This window comes from Chlorocebus sabaeus, chromosome 10 (assembly GCF_047675955.1).
Source record: "Chlorocebus sabaeus isolate Y175 chromosome 10, mChlSab1.0.hap1, whole genome shotgun sequence".
NCBI lineage: Eukaryota > Metazoa > Chordata > Mammalia > Primates > Cercopithecidae > Chlorocebus > Chlorocebus sabaeus.
The window spans coordinates 129,115,561-129,135,571 of NC_132913.1; the positions used below are offsets into that span (position 1 = coordinate 129,115,561).

Here is a 20,011-nt window from a genome sequence, read left to right on the forward strand (position 1 = left end):
AGATTTTAAATTACAGATTCAATGTATTTAATTGGTGTAGGACTATCCAGATTTTCTATTTCTTTTAGCATCAGTTTTGGTAAGTTGTGTATCATCTACAATTTCAAATGTACTGTTGAAAAGTCCTCCATACTATCTTCTTATCCCTTTAATGCTTGTAGTATCTATAGTGATGTCCTCTTTTTCATTCTTGATAGTGAAATTTGTGTTATCTTTGTTCTTACTCAATCTTTCCAGTGGTTTATCAGTTCTATTAATCTCTTCAAAGAACCAATTTTTGGCTTTATTGATTTTCTCATTTTTTGCTTTATTCCATTAATTTCTGCTCTTATTTTTATTATTTCATCTTTAGTTTTTTCTTCTTCTAGCTTCTTGAGTGGAAGCTTAAGAGCAGTAATTTTCTTTTTTTTCTTTTTTTTTTTTTTTGAGATGGAATCGCACTCTGTTGTCCAGGCTAGAGTGCAGCGGCATGATCTTGGTTCACTGCAACCTTCACCTCCCAGGTTCAAGCAATTCTCCTGCCTCAGCCTCCTTAGTAGCTGGGATTACAGACACCTGTCACCACACCCAGCTCATTTTCTTGTATCTCTAGTAGAGATGGGGTTTTCACCATGTTGACCGGGCTGGTCTCGAACTCCTGAGCTCAGGTGATCTGCCCACCTTGGCCTCCCAAAATGCTGGGATTACAGGCGTGAGTCCCTTTGGCCTAATTTTCAATCTTTCTTCTAAAGCTATCCAATTTTCTCTAAGCAGTGTTTTAGTTGTACTGCACAGCATTTGATATGTCTTATTTTTCACTGTTCTTGTCTACATATTTTACCCCTTCCACTGTGATTATTGACCCATTGATTATTTATAAGTGTGACATGTAAGCCGGCATGGTGGCTCACGTCTGGAATCCCAGCACTTCGGGAGGCCGAGACGGGCGGATCACGAGGTCAGGAGACGGAGACCATCCTGGCTAACACGGTGAAACTTCGTCTCTACTAAAAATACAAAAAATTAGCCGGGCGTGGTGGCGGGCGCCTGTAGTCCCAGCTACTGGGGAGGCTGAAGCAGGAGAATGGCGTGAACCCAGGAGGCGGAGGTTGCAGTGAGCTGAGATCGCCCCACTGAGCTCTAGCCTGGGCGACAGAGGGAGACTCCGTCTCAAAAAAAAAAAAAAAAAAAGTGTGACATGTAATTTCCAAACATTTGCAGATTTTCCAGTTATTGACTTTTAATTCAGAGAGGACACACTGTATGATTTCAATCCTTTGAAATCTGCTGAGACTTGTATAAGGTCCATGGTCTATTTCGATAAACATCCTATGTGCACATGCGAAGAGTATGTTTTAGTGTTATAAATGTGAATTAGGTCACGTTGGTTAATCCTATTGTTCAAACTGTGTGAGGCTGATTCAAAGATAAACCAGTGGGATACAGTTCCGAAAGACACACACACACACACACACACACACACTCTCTCTCTCTTCAATGATGTTGAGATGTTGGGGACTCCTCCAATTCGGTGAAAAAAAAATTATGCTTTTCAATAAATGATGCCAGGTCAATTAGATATCCACACGGAAAAAAATGAGCTCTGGCCCCGTACCACACCATTCACAATAATTAATATGTAATCAATCATAGATCTAAATATGAGCCCTAAAACAAGCTTCTAAAACACAGGAGGATATCCTAATAAAAGGTTACTAACTATAAAGAAAATATTGATAAATTGGACATCACTAAGAGTAACTCCTGTTCATCCAAAGCAAAAGTAAACCACAAAATAGAAGAAGCTATTTGCGATAACGTCAATCAACGGGAATCCAAGAATCCGTCTACAATACGAAGGGCATGCGTCGGACCAAGAACTCGTAACCAGACTATGGAAAGAACCTCTACGAACGAAGCAGACAGACAACCCGATTTTCAAACGGACCCGGGCGAACACCCAGGCGGCCGGGGCTGGTTCTAGGTCCCCACCGCTCCGCCTTGCAGGGGCCGCTCCGGCCTGGTCGCCTTCTCCGGGCGCATCCAGGGAACTCGCTCGGTCCTCCTTAAGCGGGGAGGCGGTCGGAGGAGCTCGGGCCGCGTCTCCCCGACTCCGCCCCCGGGGGTTGCCTTTCCCTTAGAAGGCCAAGCCCTAAGCCCAGCCTCTCGCCGGCTGGGAGTCGCGCGGTGCCCCCCTCGCTGCCCAGGACCCCGACGCCGCGGCCGCAGCCCCCAGCGAGCGCGGGAAGCCCCGCGGACCTCGCGCTCCCGACTCGGGCGCGGACGGGGCGGGCGCCGGGGCGGGGCGCGCGTCCTCGCGGGTCTGAATGGAAGGGTCGAGGTCGTCGGCGGCGGCGAGCAGATCCTGAAGCCAGAACTCCACCCCGGCGCCCGCGCCATGCGGCGGGAGAGGTGAGCGCGGCGGGCGTGGCGTCCGTGCCGGGGTGCCCGGGGTGCCACGGGAACGGCGAGGCCGGGGACACGCGCGCAGGACGCGAGCGGCGGAGGTGGGCGGCCCCGGGCGGGGGCGGGGCGGGCCGGGGTCCGGGCAGTCGCCGTGGGGGACGCGCTGGGCTGTGCCCTCCGCCCCCGCCGCCCACGCAGTCGTCTTCGAGGGCGGGCCCGGCGGCCCCGGAGCAACCCGCCGTCTCCCCGCGGCCCCTCCGCTCCCTGCCAGCCGCGGGGAATGTCTGTGGCTGAATCGAGGCTCTGAAAGAACGTGGCGCTGGGTTTTTAAAGATTTGGGGCACAAAAAACGACAGCGGACCGGGCGCCGGCTACGGCCCTTCCCGAGGGCCACGCCCAGCCCGGCGCCCCGCGCGCCCCGTTCCCCGCGCCGCTTCCCTCCACCCGGCTGAGCGCTTGTGCCCGCAGGTGCGGCGCCCCCCACCCGCGTCGCCGCCATGGAGGTGCTGCGGCGCTCCTCGGTCTTCGCCGCCGAGATCATGGATGCCTTTGACCGCTCGCCCACCGACAAGGAGCTGGTGGCCCAGGCCAAGGCGCTGGGCCGGGAGTACGTGCACGCGCGGCTACTGCGCGCCGGCCTCTCCTGGAGCGCGCCCGAGCGCGCCGCGCCTGTCCCGGGACGCCTGGCCGAGGTGTGCGCGGTGCTCCTGCGCCTGGGTGAGTGCGCCCTGGTGGGACCCCCAGCTGCGCCTCCTCCCCTGCTGGGCCGCAGCCTCCCTCCGAGGCCGAGATGGGGGGCTGGCCCAGGGGCGCCCACCCCCTGCCTGGGACGGCCAGGCGCTCGGGACAGGGCCACCCAGGCGGGTGCTCCCAGATCTGCTCTCAGGCCTCCCACGCCACAGGCGCCCCCATCAGCTGCCTGCTCAGCCCAGATTTCAGCCATGCTGGCCATACACAATAGAAAGCTCCAGAAAGAATAATCTATTAGTGGGTGGCTAAGCTCCCACAGTGACCCTTGTTCTCAGCTGGGCACAGAAACCCTTTGTAGGAGCACGTGTCCCGATGTTTATTTTGGAAAACAGATCCTTGCTGTTACTGGCCGAGATCCCGCCCGCTGCCCTCTGGATTCCAAGGCCTCCGAGGCCCCCCACTGGAAACTGCGCCCACCGGGCTGGGTAGCCACAACCTCAGTATTCGTTGGTGCTGTGAGGACATCTGGGGGTGCTCGGTTCTGGGGTCACACAGCCCACTGGCTGCCCCCACTGTCTCCAAGGTCTGGACTGCAGAGGGTGGGACCAGCCGTCCCTCACCACAGCTGGGCTGCCGCAGTCACCTGTGAATGTTTATGAGGTGCCCAAAGAGGGCACATGGGGCGCTTGTGGCCGAGCCCGGGAAGGGGAGGTGACAGCAGCGGTGAAACTCTGAATCGGTGGCTCTTCAGGCAGGGGGTTGGGGTTGGGGTTGGAGGTCACGACCCTGTGAGGGGACATGCTGCCTCCTTTCAGGCTGACGCTGGCATGGGCTGTGGGTGGCCCCTGCCTTTATATGGTGGGCTGGGCCCAGAGAGCAAAGCTGTGTAGAGCTGGCCTGCCCAGGAGTGTGTGTGGGGTACACACAGAATCCATGGGGACCAGCACAGAGCCTCCAGGAGGAGGTGGAGTCCCATGTGAGGCCTAGGTCGGAAGGAGGGAGAGGTCTGTGGGTGGGAGCGAGGCGGTTGGTGGGACTCCGTGAGACCCGCCACCTGCTGCTGCCTCTAGCCAGACTCTGAGAATGACCCTAGGGGATCCTTTAGTGGCCTTCTGAGAAGATGATGCCAGATTCCTGGAATGGCTGAGAGGAAGTCCCAAATGTCCAGGGGGTCCCAGAGGGACACAGCTCAGACCTGCATCTGCCCTCACAGCTACTCAGGGTCAGTCTCCTGAGGCCAGTGCTGTCTCCTTGCCCTCGGGCAGCACAGACAGGAAGAAGCCTGGGTTGTGTCCCCACCTTCAGTCTGGGGCCAGCCTGCAGCAGCCCTGGAGGTCTGTGTTTGGGAGCCGCAGGGTCAGGCCTGGGAATTTCCATGTCACCCCCACCCCCGGTCAGCCTCTCCTGGGCTCTGCTCTGGTTCCAGATCTTAATTAGTGAGATACAGAGCAGCTGGCTCCGGGGATGAGGGTGCCTTTATCGGCGAGAATGGTCCGGTCAGCAGCATACCCTGTTTGCTTTGGCTGGAGAATTGGCTGGGCTGGGGACTCCCAATCCCAGGGCCCTGTGGCATTCCCGGCACCATCTGCCCTGTGCTTGTGCACTGCTGCTGCCAAGGGCGCCACAGGCAGCACTCGGGGCGGTGGGCCTGTAGGGGGCCGTCCTCGGCTGCTAGGGTGGGCTGATGCAGTGCCACCTCCAAGCACGTCCCCTTGGCAGCAAGAGCCCAGGTGGGAGTGTAGCAGTGCGGGTGGCCCAGGACAACGGCTCACCCTCTGCACCTGAGCAGTCCCTGAGCCATGCTAGGGCCTGAGCCAGGCTCTCGGGCTTCCCCCTGCTCTCACCCCGAAGCTTTCTCTGCCCAGCCCCTCTCCACGTCGGGCTCTGGCCGCCTGCCTGGTCCCTCCTGCTCTGGGCAGCTCAGCTGCCTGTCGGCTGTGAGTCACCAGCAGGCACGGCCCACGCTCTCGCAGGATTCCCGCCCCACCGGCTTGGCCGGCTTGGCCTAGGGGCTGGCTCATCAGAGGGGCAGGACGAGGGGCACCCTCAGCACTTCCTTGGTCTCCTGGTCTCTAGGGGCCAAGGTTGGGGGACGGCTCAAGGGAGGTCAGATGGGGTTAAGTGGAGGTGGGAATCAGACAAGTTAAGTCAGGAACAGGCCGGAATTCAAGCAGGGTCAGGTGGGGTCAGGTGCAGGGTGTGCCCCAAGCCAGTTGTGTCCCAGGGAGCTGGGGTGTGGGCTGTCTCTCACTGCCTTTGTGACCACACAGGGGACGAGCTGGAGATGATCCGGCCCAGCGTCTACCGCAACGTGGCTCGTCAGCTGCACATCTCCCTGCAGTCTGAGCCTGTGGTGACCGATGCGTTCCTGGCCGTGGCTGGCCACATCTTCTCTGCAGGTATGCCCAGCCTGCCCGTCCCATGGGACCTCAGGGAGGGATCTAGGGTCTGGCTCAGGCTCACAGGGACCCCACGAGCTGGCCCCCACCCATCCTGACGCTGCCTAGTGCCCACTGGTGCCATCTCGCTGCTGCGGGTGTCAGGAGCTGCCCAGCCACCAGCGTGGGCTCACACCGCAGCATTCAGGGTCTCCTGTGGTTCTGCAGGCTGGTGGGCCTGCTGAGCAGCTGGCACAGGCTTCTTGAGCGGTGGTGGTCGTGGTCCAGCATCAGTGAGGCTGCATGGCCTGCAGTCCTGTGGGGTGGCACGTCCTAGGGCTGCTTGGGTTCCTGCAGGGTCCCTGCGCGGGGCTTGGGCTTCTCGTAGCGTGGTGCTGTGTCCCGAGGAGGAGTGGCCAGGGGCAGGTTTCCCAGACAGCTCCCGAGTAGATGCTGCCAGGCTGTTAGGATAGACCCTCAGAAGTCACGGGTGGCCGGGCGCGGTGGCTCAAGCCTGTAATCCCAGCACTTTGGGAGGCCGAGACGGGCGGATCACGAGGTCAGGAGATCGAGACCATCCTGGCTAACACGGTGAAACCCCGTCTCTACTAAAAAAAAAAATACAAAAAAACTAGCCAGGCGAGGTGGCGGGTGCCTGTGGTCCCAGCTACTCGGGAGGCTGAGGAGTAAACCCGGGAGGCGGAGCTTGCAGTGAGCTGAGATCCGGCCACTGCACTCCAGCCTGGGCGACAGAGCGAGACTCCGTCTCAAAAAAAAAAAAAAAGAAGTCATGGGTAACTGCTGGATTCTGATGGTCAGAGGCAAGGCTTTAGGCTCCAGCGTCCAGGAGAGGGGACAGCATGGGGACAGGAAGTCCAAGCTGACCGGTTCCCGGGGTGTCCGGAGAACAGCAGTGCGTCTCACCTGGCTGTGCCTGCCTCACCTGTGACCCTCCTGGGCACTCCTATCTCTGCCCTGGAGAGGCAACTCCGGGCCCCGCCTGCCTGCTCCTGCTGCTCCCGGCTGCCCACATGCTTCTAGGCCCACAGGAGGCTCCGGGCTTGTCTCCCCTGCTTGGTGCTCTGCTGTCCACTTGTCCAGCTGCCTCAGCCTGGATTTGTCCAGTGTGGCTTCTGTCCGCTTGCCCTGTGTCATCGGGTCTGGCCCTGCAGACCTCAGCCCCTTGCCTTTGACCTCTGTGACCTTGGATCCCGTCCTGGCACCCCGTGCTGTGAGCTGCCCCTGGGTGTGGCAGGCGCTGGGTGCTGCCATAGGGGCGAGTGGTGCGCCGGCCCTGATGTGGCACCTCCCTGATCGGCACATCCCTCAGCTGTTTTCCAAGTGCTGTCCGGGTGCTGGGCATGGCTCTGGGCCAGCAAACCCCGGGTGAGCAGGGTTCCCTGAAGTTTGGAGGAGGGGGAATGCTGTTCACCCGGGGTGGGTTTCTGGAAGACACCTGGCAGCAGGGAGGCCTTGCACACCGTCGTCTGGGAGCTGGTCTGGGTCCGTGGCCAATCAGCTGTGTGACTGTGGCCCTCTGTCATCTCTGTGGCCTCAGCTGCCTTGTCTGCAGGGCAGTCCTGACAGCAGCAGGAGCCGGGCATCAGGCAGAGACGCCAGAGGAAGCCACACCCTCGCTCGCTGTGGGAGATGCATCCCATACCACGGGGGGGACCCTCAGAGCTAGGGGTCTTCAGATGGCCTCAGGACCTCCACCCACCGGAGGGCAAGGGGAAGAGGCCAGAAGTGTGAGGACCACTGCCTGTCAGTCAGGCAGACCCCACCCTTGTGGGGTGACCTCCAGCTCCTCTCCCAGGCATCTCCTCTGACCCCAGGTGGGCCGGCCAGAAGCCTGGGGACAGAGCGGGGCTGACACCCTCAGCTGGAGGCCAAGGCGGCGGGAGCTGCCAGCGTTTGCTGACAGAGTTCGGCCTCTCCAGTGCCACACTTGCTCACTGCTGACCTCCCTGGACAGAAGTGACTTAGGCTGGGACGCAGCGGTGACCCTGCAGGCTGCTGGAGAGGGAAGGCGGAGTCCTGGGGTGGAGTCCAGGCGAGGTCTGGTCCTGCCCCCAGGCTTGTGTTGTTGCCACAGCATGTACTGGAGTGCCTCAGACCACACCTGGGGAGGGGCAGTGGCACAGGCTGTGGTGTGGGGTCAGGAGGCAGAACCGAGCTGGGTTCGGGCGAGACGCCCTGTCTGGCACTCCTTGGGGTGGCCTCAGAGCCTGGATTCTGTCACTGCTCCTGTGTTCCTCTGGGAGATTGTAAATGAATCCTCTTTGGCAGTGTGGCTCCAAGGCCCCCGTATGGCAGCCCGGTGGGGCTGATGGTGGGGGTCGGACCCAGCCAGGCTGAGGCGTGTCATGGGGCAGACCGAGGTTGACTGGGGGTGCTGGGGCCCGGACCCAGCCAGGCTGAGGCGTGTCATGGGGCAGACCGAGGTTGACTGGGGGTGCATATGGCAGCCCGGTGGGGCTGATGGTGGGGGCTGGACCCAGCCAGGCTGAGGCGTGTCATGGGGCAGACCGAGGTTGACTGGGGGTGCATATGGGTAGGGGCTGGGGAGTGGGCGGGTGGTGTGGCTCAGGGGCTGGGTGGGCAGGGGGCAGGGTCCATGGCACAGTGGGCGGCAAAAGCACAGTGGCAGGAGCTGGCGAGCTGGTGCCCGCCCCTCCTTCCCCCAGGGTAGCCCAGGCAGGCACCCGGAGGAGGCAGCGGGTGGGGCCCAGGAAGGAAGCCAGGAGTGGAAGGCGTCCTGGGCTGACGACCCCTCTTGACCCTCCCTGGGCTGACGCTTGTGTGTGGTTGGCCCCCCGGGTGTCTGTCTCGGGGCTGCTGGGTTTACGAGCCGCAGGCTGGCTTTAAAAGGAACAGTCACTTCTGAGAATGCAGCAGCCTGCCCGGGCCCCGGAGGTGGAGCAGGCCCCGGAGGTGGGCCTCCCGCTTTGGCAGGGAGAGAGGATGGGGCCAGGATGCCCCTGCCCGCCCAGTCTTGCCTGAGCAGGGCCTGGCCTGAGGTGGGGGCGGTTTCTAGGAAGGCTCTGGTTGGTTCTGAGAGGGCGCCTGAAGGCCCGGGAGGGCTGAGGGGAAAGGCGATGGCGGGACGAGCGGGCACACAGCTGACAGGGGATGTTGGGGGGCACCGACCAGGTGGTTCGGACCATGTGTAGAGTTCAGTTTAAGTCTTTTTTTTTTTTTTTTTTTTGAGACGGAGTCTCACTCTGTCGCCCAGGCTGGAGTGCAGTGGCGGGATCTCAGCTCACTGCAAGCTCCGCCTCCTGGGCTTACGCCATTCTCCAGCCTCAGCCTCCCGAGTAGCTAGGACTGCAGGCGCCCGCCACCTTGCCCGGCTAGGTTTTTTTTTTTTGTATTTTTTTAGTAGAGACGGGGTTTCACCGTATTATCCAGGATGGTCTCCATCTCTTGACCTCGTGATCCGCCCGTCTCGGCCTCCCAAAGTGCTGGGATTACAGGCTTGAGCCACCGAGCCCGGCCCAGTTTAAGTCTTGTGGGTTTCACTGGAAAACTGGAGCTGACTTCCCTGTGGTCAACATCCCCCACCCCACCTAGCGCCCCAGGCTTGTCCCATGCAGGCCTGGCTCTGGCCACGAGGCAGCCTCCACACCACCACCTGCCTGAGGGGAGCCGAGCAGGTTGAAGCGCAGGGGCTGCGTGACCTGCAACGGGTTTCTGAACCTCGCTGAACCTAGAGCCACCTGACTAGGGAGCTAGGGCAGGGCTGCTCCCTTCTGCCCCTCAGGCCCACTGCCAGCTGCACCCCCAATCCCCTTCACCCTTTGTCCATCCCAGTCCTCTTGGGCCCTTTTGCCTATAGAGTGAGCCTCTAGCCTCCAAGTACTTTACATGTCCTTGCCTCCCTACCTGAGGCCCCTCCTATGCCAGCCACCCCTGCACATCTGACCCTGGGTCTTCGTCCCTCTCTTCCTCTTAGCAGGCACCCCTGAGGGTGTGCGCCCAGCCCAGCCCCTCCACTGCAGGCAGGCAGCACGACCTGCACTGGCTGGGGCTTTGGCTGGTGATGTGAGCCACCTGACGGCCACAGGGCAGGGCTCCGTGGGGGTCTCCAAGTCTCCGGCCCCAGGAGCCTCCCATGAAGGCAGAGGCCAACAAATGTTTTCCGGCTGTTTTCATTTAGGGCTTCAAAGTTCCCACTCAGGACTTTGGAATAACTCATTTCCAAAGTGGTAGAACTCATTTTCCTCCCCATTTAAAAGTCGGCAATAGTTTTTTTTTCTTTGAATTTGAATTGTATTTCTATAACTACATATGTAATTTTATATAATTCTTCTAATTACAGTTTTACTATAAGAAAAATTTAAATGGCCGGGTGCAGTGACTCACGCCTGTAATCCCAGCACTTTGGGAGGCCGAGGTTGTTGGATCACCTGAGATAAGGAGTTCAAGACCAGCCTGACCAAAAAGAAGAAACCCTGTCTCTAATAAAAATACAAAATTAGCTGGGCGTTGTGGCACATGCCTATAATCCCAGCTACTCAGGAGGCTGAGACAGGAGAATTGCTTGAACCTGGGAGGCGGAGGTTGCGGCGAGCCGAGATTGTACCACTGCTCTCCAGCCTGGGTGACAGAGGCAGACCCTATTCTTTCTCTTTTTCTTTCTTTCTTTCTTTTTTTTTTTTTTTTGCGACGGAGTTTTACTCGTCACCCAGGCTGGAGGTGCAGTGGTTCAATTTTGGCTCACTGCAACCTCCATCTCCTGGGTTCAGGCAGTTCTCCTGCCTTAGCCTCTCAAGTAGCTGGGATTACAGGCGTGTGCCACCACACCTGGCTAATTTTTGTATTATTAGTAGAGACAGTTTTACCATGTCGGCCAAGCTGGTCTCGAACTCCTGACCTCAGGTGATCCACCTGCCTCGGCCTCCCAAAGTGCTGGGATTACTGGCATGAGCCACCGCGGCCAGCCAAAGAGACCCTATTAAAAAAAAAAAAAATGTTGGGTGAGGTGTCTCACGCCCGGCCTGCCTTCTGTGGCCGACCACCACATTTATGTATCCATTTATCTGCCGAAGGACACTTGGGTTCTTTCCACCTTTTGGCAATTGTGGATTGGCTGCTGTGAACGTCTGTGACTATTGGTTGGAGCTGGGTTTTGTTTTCGTAAAAGATCCAGGTTTGCTGCTGTATGAGGGACTGGAGAGCAGTGCTTCATCTTTGCATGTGCGGTGTCCTCAGGCTGACTCCCTCCAGGGATCACTGCTGGGCGGCATGTTTTGTGGCCATTCAGATACTGCCAGTGCCCTCCAGCTGGGCTTCCTACCAAGGTTTACAAGGCTTTGCAGTTGCCTGAATCCTCACACTGCCATTTAAAAGCATTTATTTATTTATCTAGAGACGGGGTCTTCCTCTGTCGCTCAGACTGGAGTGCCGTGGTGCAATCTCGGCTCACTGCAACCTCCGCCTCCCCAGGTTCAAGCGATTCTCCTGCTTCAGCCTCCCGAGTAGCTGGGATTACAGGTGCATGCCACCATGCCCAGCTAATTTTTTTGTGTATGTTTTGTAGAGACAGTGTTTCACCATGTTGGTCAGGCTGGTCTTGAACTCCTGACTTTGTGATCTGCCCGCCTTGGCCTCCCAGAGTGCTGGGATTACAGGTGTGAGCCACCGTGCCTCGCCTAAAAGCTTTTAATGCAATAGATCACATCTTGTTTTTTTTTTTTTTGAGACGGAGTCTCGCTCTGTCGCCCAGGCTGGAGTGCAGTGGCCGGATCTCAGCTCACTGCAAGCTCCGCCTCCCGGGTTTACGCCATTCTCCTGGCTTAGCCTCCCGAGTAGCTGGGACTACAGGCGCCCGCTACCTCGCCCAGCTAGTTTTTTTGTATTTTTAGTAGAGACGGGGTTTCACCCGTGTTAACCAGGATGGTCTCGATCTCCTGACCTCGTGATCCGCCCGTCTTGGCCTCCCAAAGTGCTGGGATTACAGGCTTGAGTCACCGCGCCCGGCCGATCACATCTTGTTTTAATTTGCCTTTCTGTGGTTATGAATGAAGGTAAACATGTTTTGTGTCTCATATTTATAATTTTTTTGGGTGAATCAGCTGTTCCAGTTCTGTGCCCATAGTTCTTTTGAAAGCCTCTCTGTTCTCGCTAATATATAAAATGTCTGTCCGTGCTGAGGCGTTGTATCCTGCCTTTTGTTCTTTCCCCCGCTGTCGCCATCTTTTGTCTTCTCTTTCAAGGCGGCTTCCATCTCAGTTCAGCCTCAGCAGGTTAGGGGTCTGGGGAAGGCGGTTTCTCCGCAGGCCTCAGCTTCTTTATATGTAAAATCTGGATGCCAGGCCTGCCGCGGGAACAGGCTGCTGCGGGGTGCTGACTGTGAGGTCACTGGCTGCTCACTGCATCCGGCTGCTGCCCTCAGTTCCCTCGCCTCACCCCGCATTGTAGCTGCGGCCTCCTCCACAGACATGGGCTGGGCAGGTGTGCAGTGGAGTCCGAGAAACCTGCCTGTCCGAGAACTGCCTGAGAAGGTGGACAGGCGGCCAGCTGGCCAGGCGTCCTGTAGGGGAGCGGTCCCCCTTGGGAGGGTCCCTGGTCATTAGCTGGACAGCAACCACGACAGCAGCTCAGAGAGGCCCAGCCCCTTCCTTCAGTGCTCCCGTGGGCAGGATTCAAGTTCTGGTCTTGACCATCTCTCTCCCTGCAGGCATCACGTGGGGCAAGGTGGTGTCCCTGTATGCGGTGGCCGCGGGGCTGGCCGTGGACTGTGTGAGGCAGGCCCAGCCTGCCATGGTCCACGCCCTCGTGGACTGCCTAGGGGAGTTTGTGCGCAAGACCCTGGCAACCTGGCTGCGGAGACGCGGTGGATGGGTGAGCGCCTGAGCGCCTGCGGGGGGTGGGAGAGCTGGGGTGCCAGGGTGCAGAGGTATGGGCGGGAGTGGCGGGTGGGTGATCACCTGAGCACTGCTGGGGGAGACGGGCGAGGCAGGGAGTGCGGCAAAGGCCGAGACCTACAGGCAGGCCCTGGGCGCTCTCCTCTGCCCGGATCCAGCACTGACTGACCCCCTGACCCTACCCCTGTACTAAAGACCCGCTGCCCCCAGCCCCTGCCCACCCGAGTGGGAAAAGCAAGGCCCCGAGGGGTGGGTATCAGAGCCAAACCCTTCATCTGTCTCCATGCCCCCAGCTTCCCGCCCTGCCCTGTCCAGACTGCAGGTGCTGCTGGGGTCTGGGTATGGAGGGCGGCTCCCCTGCCCAGAATCCAGCGTTCTTTTCTGCACAGCGGGTGTTGGGCCCGGTGTGTAAATCAGTGGCCAGAGATGACAGGGCTCAGACCCCTCTGCTGGGGCCTTTGGTTCAACATCTCGAGAGATTGAAGTCAAGTGGTCTGTAGGAGCTGTGGTCTCCCGAAGGCTGAATTGGGGGTGGGGGAGGACACTGTCCTAAGATGACACTCGGCTACGGGCATCCCTCAGCACAGAAACCCCAAGACTTCCGTCCCCTCCTGCCTTCCTCCTGTGGAGTCTGGCATGGGGCTGGGCACTGTGTGCCCTGTGGGCGAGGACACTTTGAGCAACGCCAAGGCCACAGGTCCAGGCTGCAGGGAAAAGACGTCATTTATTAGCAGGAAGTGAAGGGAATAAGAGAATTGGAGTGGATGTTCATTCACTCCTCCAGGAGGAACTTCAGGGTCCAGGGAGTCCTTGGGCTTCTGGAAGCGGAGTTCCTGCTGCTGTTCCAGGCAGAGTCTGAATGAAGCTGGGTTTGCCTCTTCCTGGCAGCCCAGGCTCCAAGGCCCCACAGGAGGACGCTGGGGTACTTGTAGCCCCTGGGGCGCAGCAGGCAGGTGGTTGAGGGCTGGCACCCTGGTCTGGATGTCCGGAGCCCCAGCAAGGGCCACAAAGGCCTCTCTCCTGCTTGGCAGGGGCCCTCCGGCCGGCCTGGCCTGGCTGCTCTCTGTCCCCACCTCCGGTGCCTCCTGGCCCTTCACACTGGCTGAATGTGCACGGTGTTGGGTCTGGTCTTGTGCTGGAGACTTCAGTCCAGGCCGCAGACCTCCTTCCCAAACAGTCTCCTGCATTCCCTCACACAATTTGCTGATATTCTGGTGCACAGCGCTAGGGGGCCTGGCGGTTTCGGGGGGCCTGGTGGTGCTGGGGGTCTGGTGGTGTTGGCTCTCCCTCTCACGTTCTCCCTCTTCCCTCCCAGACTGATGTCCTCAAGTGTGTCGTCAGCACAGACCCTGGCCTCCGTTCCCACTGGCTGGTAGCCGCACTCTGCAGCTTTGGCCGCTTCCTGAAGGCTGCCTTCTTCGTGCTGCTGCCAGAGAGATGAGCTGCCCACCTGGGCAGTGGCCGCAGCCTGGCCCCCTGGGCCCGACGCAGGAGGCCCTTAGCACCCGAACACATCTCCCTCCTCCCCACCCGAGCCTGGAGCACTCTAACCCTTGGAGACCCCCTAAGCCCCGTTCCTCCACAGACCCAGGCCCTCCAGAAGGGGTGAGCAGGGATAGGCTTGCCTGAGCCTGGAGCTGGGCTTTGAGGCAGCCTGCGACCCTCCCCACTTGTGCCCCTTCTCCTGGGATCTCTGTGTCTTCCCTTTTCTTTCTGGGGCCAGGAAGTCAGCGTCAATTCCCAGGCCCCTGATGCAGGGGCCCGGAAACACCTGCTCTCCCCTGAGCCCCAGATGCAGGGGCCTGGGAACACCGTGCTGTCACCTGAGCCTGGGGGTCCCATCCCAGGAAGAGGGGCTGTCTCAGGACCTGAGTCCTCAGGGGCCCCGCACATTCAATCTGAAGGTGACCCTGGCCTGGCTGAAGCTGGAAGAGCCGTGGGGACGCAGCCAGTAAACAGAGCGTAAGGCTCACGTGCTGGTTGCTTAATCCGTTTCTGGAGGAAGAGTATGACCCCCACCTGTGATGGGGTCCTTGTATGGTGGGGACCGGGGCCAGCGGGCTCCAGGCCGCATGCTTAACCCGTGGATGTGGAACCTGCAGCAGAGAAGGAAGGTCACATGAGCCAGATCCCAGTCCAGTTTCATGTCAGTGGAGGGTGAGGGTGGCCCCATCTGCTATTTTTGTGCCCATCCTCAGACAGCCATTTGGGGATGTACCTATTAGGGCTCCCTAAGAACTCAGATGCCCAGGAAGCCCAGCCCCTCAGGACGCACCCACACACAGCCTTCCCTTGACGCCTACGTTTCTGGGCACGTGAGGCATCTTTCCTGGAACCCCGAGCCAGCCCTGTCCCGCCCCAACGCAGCATGGCACTCAGGAGATACAGGCTGGATGTGGGGCGGTCCTGGGGAGGCCTGGCCTAGCAGCCTGCCCTCTGCATGCCGCCCACCTGAGCCCTCCCTGCCAGGCTTCATGCTGGGGTGGGCCACATGCCAGGACAAGAGGACCCCAGCAGAAAGCCAGCCCCGGACTCACATGGCATTCAGATCCCACTGGGGGGTTGGGGTGGTAATAAACTTCTCCAAATGATCATTCTCATTTTACACAGAATGTCACTCGCGTGTGTTAAAATGGCTTCTACCTACATACAACATGGTAAAAGGTGTGGAACGTTTGAAAATAATTGGGGGTGGGGGAGTGGTGAGAGGGTGGGGATGGGAGGGTTCCTGGAATTGGCTCTTTATCCTGATTAGATGTAAAGGCACTAATGCTGATTTCTAGTAGTAAAAAGAGCACCAATAGTCCATAGTGTGATGTACCAACAGAGATATGCATAGTATCACCACTGGGTGCTGCTCATTAAATACTTGCAGAAGGCAGGGTTCTGGTTCTGGTGGCTTTTGTTTTGAACACTTTCGTCAAACTAGAGTATAATGGGCCAGGTGCAGTAGTTCACACCTGTAATCCCAGTACTTTGGGAGGCAGGAGGATGGCTTGAGGCCAGAAGTTCGAGACCAGCCTAGGCAATATATCAAGCTCCCATCTCTACAAAAATAAAATTAGTCAAGCATGGTGGCCTGCACCTGTGGTCCCAGCTATTCTGGAGGCTGACGGGGGAGGATTGGTTGAATCTGAGAGATTGAGGCTGCAGTTAGCTGTGATTGTACCACTGTACTCCAGCCTGGGTAACACAGTGAGACCCTGTCTCAAAAAAAAAAAAAAAAAACAAAAACAGGTGTAGTGGCTGACGCCGGTAATCCCAGCACTTTGGGAGGCCCGAGCAGGCGGATCACCTGAGGTCAGGAGTTCAAGACCAGCCTGGCCAACATGGCAAAACCCCAACTCTACTAAAAATACAAAAATTAGCCAGGTGTGGTGGCAGGCACCTGTAATCCCAGCTACTCGGGAGGCTAAGGCAGGAGAATTACTTGAACCTGGGAGGCAGAGTTTGCCGTGAGCCGGGATCGCCCCACTGCCCTCCAGCCTGCACAGAGTGAGACTCCATCTCAAAAAAGTATGATAGGAGTGAGCTCAGGATTCAAATTCCCAGCTGAAGTGTCACCTGAATAATCTGCAAGTTATGACTATCCCAAGAAAGACTCTTAACTCCTTTAGCTGTGGGTCTGAGACTACTGAAAAACCCAGAATCTCGTCCTTCCAGTGGCTGGATCATAGCACATGTGGAACTCCCAGCCTCACGGTGTCTGCTGTGCAGATGAAGGCACTGGTTGGCAAGGAATGGGATCCTGTCAGTTGGAGCTGGGATGAGGATGTGTGGGGCGACCCTGATGAACAGTGGAGACCCTGAACCCCTAAATCCTGATGAGTCTTCCACAGTGGAAGAGGCCCCCCTAACCCTAGTGGTAGCTTCCCCAACTCCATCTGAGCGGTTAACCCTGTGTGGTCTGAGGAAATGGGACGGCCCTGAGGCTGTGGACTAGCAAGACCAGGCTGTTGCTCCCCAGGACCTGCCCCCACCCCTTTTTGCTTCTAGACATGGAACTAGACTGACGTGGGGCAGGCCCTAGAGCTGAGATACAGGGCATGAGCATTGGGAGATGCACTTACCCAAGAGGATGTGAGTTTTCCAGTTTACACAGAAACCCCAGGAACGTGGGAATGCATACTGAGGGCCTGGGAGAATGGCAGGAGGAACACAGAGTTGGATCAGGCCAAATTTGTTGGTACGGGCTCACTAAGCAGAGAGCCTGCATTTAGAAAGGGTTCTGACTGGTTGGTTGGCTGCTTGGCTGAAACATGGGTCAAAACATGGCCCACCATGGGATAACTGGACATGCCTGGTCACCCATGGTTAGTGTGGAAGGGGTTCAAAGGCTTAGGGAGATTGGAATGCTAGAGTGGGTTTGTCCTCCCCATGCTGCCCTCGTTCCCCTGCTAGAGTGGATTTGTTCTCCCTATTCTCCTCCTCTTCCTCCAGCCCTCCACCCTCCTCCCCTGCAGCGCTACTCCTCTTCCTCCTTCTCTGCAGCCCTCCACCACCCTCCCCCTATAACCCTCCTCCTCTTCCAGTCCTCCACCCTCCCCCTCCCCTGCAACTCTCCACCACTCTCCTCCTCCCACTGTAGTTCTCTTTTCTTTGTAGCCCTCCTCCTCCTCCCCGGCCAGCTCTTCTCTTCCCCCTCACCCACAATACTCCTCCTCCTCCCCTTGCAACCTTCCTCCCTCTCCTCCTCCCCTTGCAGTCCTCCACCCTCCTCCCCTGCAGCGCTACTCCTCTTTTCTTTGTAGCCCTCCTCCTTATCCAGCCCTCCACCCTCCTACCCTCCCTTGGCAGCCCTACTCCCTCCCCTCCCTCCTCCTCCTCCTATACTTCTCTCCCTCATCTTCCCTCAGGACCCAGCCCTAATGCCAGTACCCCAAGCCTTCGCTGACCCTCAGCAGGGAGGCTCCTGACTGGGTGCACGGGGCAGTGCCCAGGAACTCTGGTTCAGGCCTGCCGCAGGGCTCGTTTGCCTCTTCAGTGGTGGCTCTTAGGTGCTGTGGTTCCGTGGCTGAGGAGCCACACAGGAGGGCCCACTACCTGTGTCCCTCAGCTTTGTGCATCTGCTTCTCCAGAACAGGACCCCTTGAGGCCAGGCCTGGTGGACCACCCTGCTTCCCATGCGGCCTTGCACAGGCCTTCCTGTGGACACTGCACACAGGTGACTGAACCTGATAGGACAAAACCTGAAGTGTGAGATGTCTCTAAAATCTCCACGTGGGCCGACCACAACCCTCCTGGTGGAGGCTCTCTGCTACCGTGTGCCACACCAGAGCTCCCCTACCCTGGGAACAAATGCCAAGGTGCCCTGCGGCCCAGTTCTCCTCAGTCCCCTCATCCGTCCAGAGAACAAATGCCAGGGGGCCTTACGACCCGGCTCTCCTCAGTCCCCTGATCCGTCCAGCCCATTTTCATTCCTCTCACTTTGGCCTCCTGTGTGTCCGACTGTGCCTCTGGGCCAGACTCATTGCAGGGCTACGGGCCTGGGCAGGCCCCACCTTCCTGCTTTCTGATGCAGCGATATTCTTCCCTTTTTAGGACCTTGCTCTGTCACCCAGGCTGGAGTGCAGTGGTGCAGTCTCGCCTCTCTGCCACCTCTGCCCCCCAGGTTCAAGTGATTCTTGTGCCTCAGTCTCCTGAGTAGCTGGGATTACAGGTGCCCACCACCATGCCCGGCTAATTTTTCTATTTTTCATAGAGATGGGGTTTTGCCACATTGGCCAGGCTGGTCTCGAAATCCTGACCTCAAGGGATCTACCCACCTCGGCCTCCCAAAGTGCTAGGATTACAGGTGTGAACCACTGCGCCCGGCTGACATTCTCCTCTTAAAGCCTGATGCCAGCTCAGGCCACAGACATTAGCCCTTCTGACAAAGCTGGAGGACAAGGCCCCCTCGCACGCCCCATCCTCTCCTCGCCCCTCCAGGGGGCCCTCCCCCGAGCGTCTCCTTTGAAGCCCTGCCCCCTCTATCATACCCCCCCCCAACCCACACAGTCTCCAGAAACATGAAGGGAGGACCCCTGGGGTGGTCTGGCAACACCTGCCTGGTGGACAGCAGATGGGAGAGAAGGAAAGTGGCCGGTGGGAGAAGGGGCAGAGGAAAGGGGAGGAGGAAGGAGGAAAAGTGAAGCCCACGCTCAAGGTGCCCCCCCTGCCCAGGCTTCCTGCCAGATGCTTCTTGGATCAAACACTTTGTTATATTTCCAGCACAAGAAAGTGATGTTACAAACACTAAGAGAATTCAGAGAAACAGCAGGATTTAAAGTAGCACACAGAGATCTTTGTGTATACTTTCAGTTAAAAGACAGAACGGAAAAGATGACCCATTTTTAACAGCAACAAAAAGATTAAAAAAAATCCTCATGCATGAAAGAAATGTGAAATCCTAAATGGGAAAAACTTTAAATATGCCATAAAGACACCAAAGTAGATTTCAACAATACCATGGTTTGAACGCATTCCCCAAAAGTTCATGCGCTGGAAACCTGGACTCCAATGCAGCAGTGCTGGGATGGGATTCTGGGGAGGTGACTGGCTCTTGAGGACTAATCCATTCATGGACTAATGGGTTCTCAGGGAGTGAAGCAGTTATCACCAGGGGGCTGGTGATAAAAGCCAGCTTTGCCGTCTCTCATGAGACCCTCACATAATGCCTGGCAGCACCTCGAGGCTGCAGAGTCCCGACCAGCAGGAAGGTCCTCACCAGATGCAACTCCTATACCTTGGCTCCCTGCCTCCAGAACTGTAAGAAATAAAATTCTTTTCTTTATAACTTACCCAGTCTGTGGTCTTCAGTCAGAGCAATGGAAAATGAATTAAGACAGACAGAAAGAAATACCATGGTCCTGGATAAGAAAACTCTCCTAAGCAAGACAATTCTACAAAAGTAAATTTATAAATGTAATGTAATCCTTATAAAAACGCCGAATGTTTTTCCCGGATCTAAAAAACTAATTATAAAGTTCATGTGAGACAGAAGATGCACAAGAGTGTAAAAATAGCCAGGAAAACCCTGAAAAAGAAATGGGGAGGTCCTCTGCCATGGAACCATCTCCTGACCTCTGAAATGGAACACATGGCACCAGGACCCACGTAGGCAGGCAGGCCCAGGCACATGAACACCTGGAAACAGATCCCAATGCCTGGAACATGCCGTCTATAAGGCAGCATACGATACCAGTGAGGAAAGGATGGACTTGTCAGTCAACGTTAACCACTTGGAAAAAGACGAGAATGAATCTGCACTTCATACCATACACGAAGACAAATTCCAAATGGGTTAAAAGTACTAGGAAAAGGTGAATTCCTTCATCACGGGGGAGGGAGCAAAATCTTCCTAAATAGGATTTAAAACCCAGGAGCACTAAAAGACAGAAGGTACACTGGGGAAAATGTTTTCTAACAGAGCATTTTCAAAAGTGTTGGTGACTTGAGCGGGAAGCAGGGTAGAGACTGTCAGGGCCGAGGCCGGGGGATGGTGTTGAACAGGTGCGGGGTCTCCTTCCAGGGTGACGCAAGCTTTGGAAGCACAGAGAAGTGACGGTTGTACGTTATGAATGTACTAAATGCCGCTAAATTGTAAACTTTAAGATGGTTAAAATGGTGAATTTTTTAAATCATCTATAGGACTCTGATAAAAATGTTGTTTTATATATATTTTACCTCGATAAAAATTATAACTTAAAA

General features: G+C 57.2%; 1 protein-coding gene across 1 annotated transcript; it reads left to right on the forward strand.

The window, feature by feature from the left end:
- The first annotated feature begins 2,281 nt into the window (after positions 1-2,281).
- BOK (BCL2 family apoptosis regulator BOK) lies at positions 2,282-14,927 on the forward strand. The gene is made up of 5 exons (XM_007967000.3): positions 2,282-2,391; positions 2,854-3,102; positions 5,346-5,474; positions 12,136-12,299; positions 13,638-14,927. Exons 2-5 carry the CDS (start codon positions 2,883-2,885, stop codon positions 13,761-13,763), a joined length of 639 nt encoding a protein of 212 aa, XP_007965191.1. The 5' UTR covers positions 2,282-2,391; positions 2,854-2,882; the 3' UTR covers positions 13,764-14,927.
- The last annotated feature ends 5,084 nt before the right edge of the window (positions 14,928-20,011 follow it).

Bases quoted from the DNA above. Each gene is read 5' to 3' on its own strand.
- BOK (XM_007967000.3), top strand. From the start codon at position 2,883: ATGGAGGTGCTGCGGCGCTCCTCGGTCTTCGCCGCCGAGATCATGGAT. The intron at 5,475-12,135 runs GTATGCCCAGCC...CTCTCCCTGCAG, and splicing joins TGGCCACATCTTCTCTGCAG to GCATCACGTGGGGCAAGGTG. The intron at 12,300-13,637 runs GTGAGCGCCTGA...CTTCCCTCCCAG, and splicing joins TGCGGAGACGCGGTGGATGG to ACTGATGTCCTCAAGTGTGT.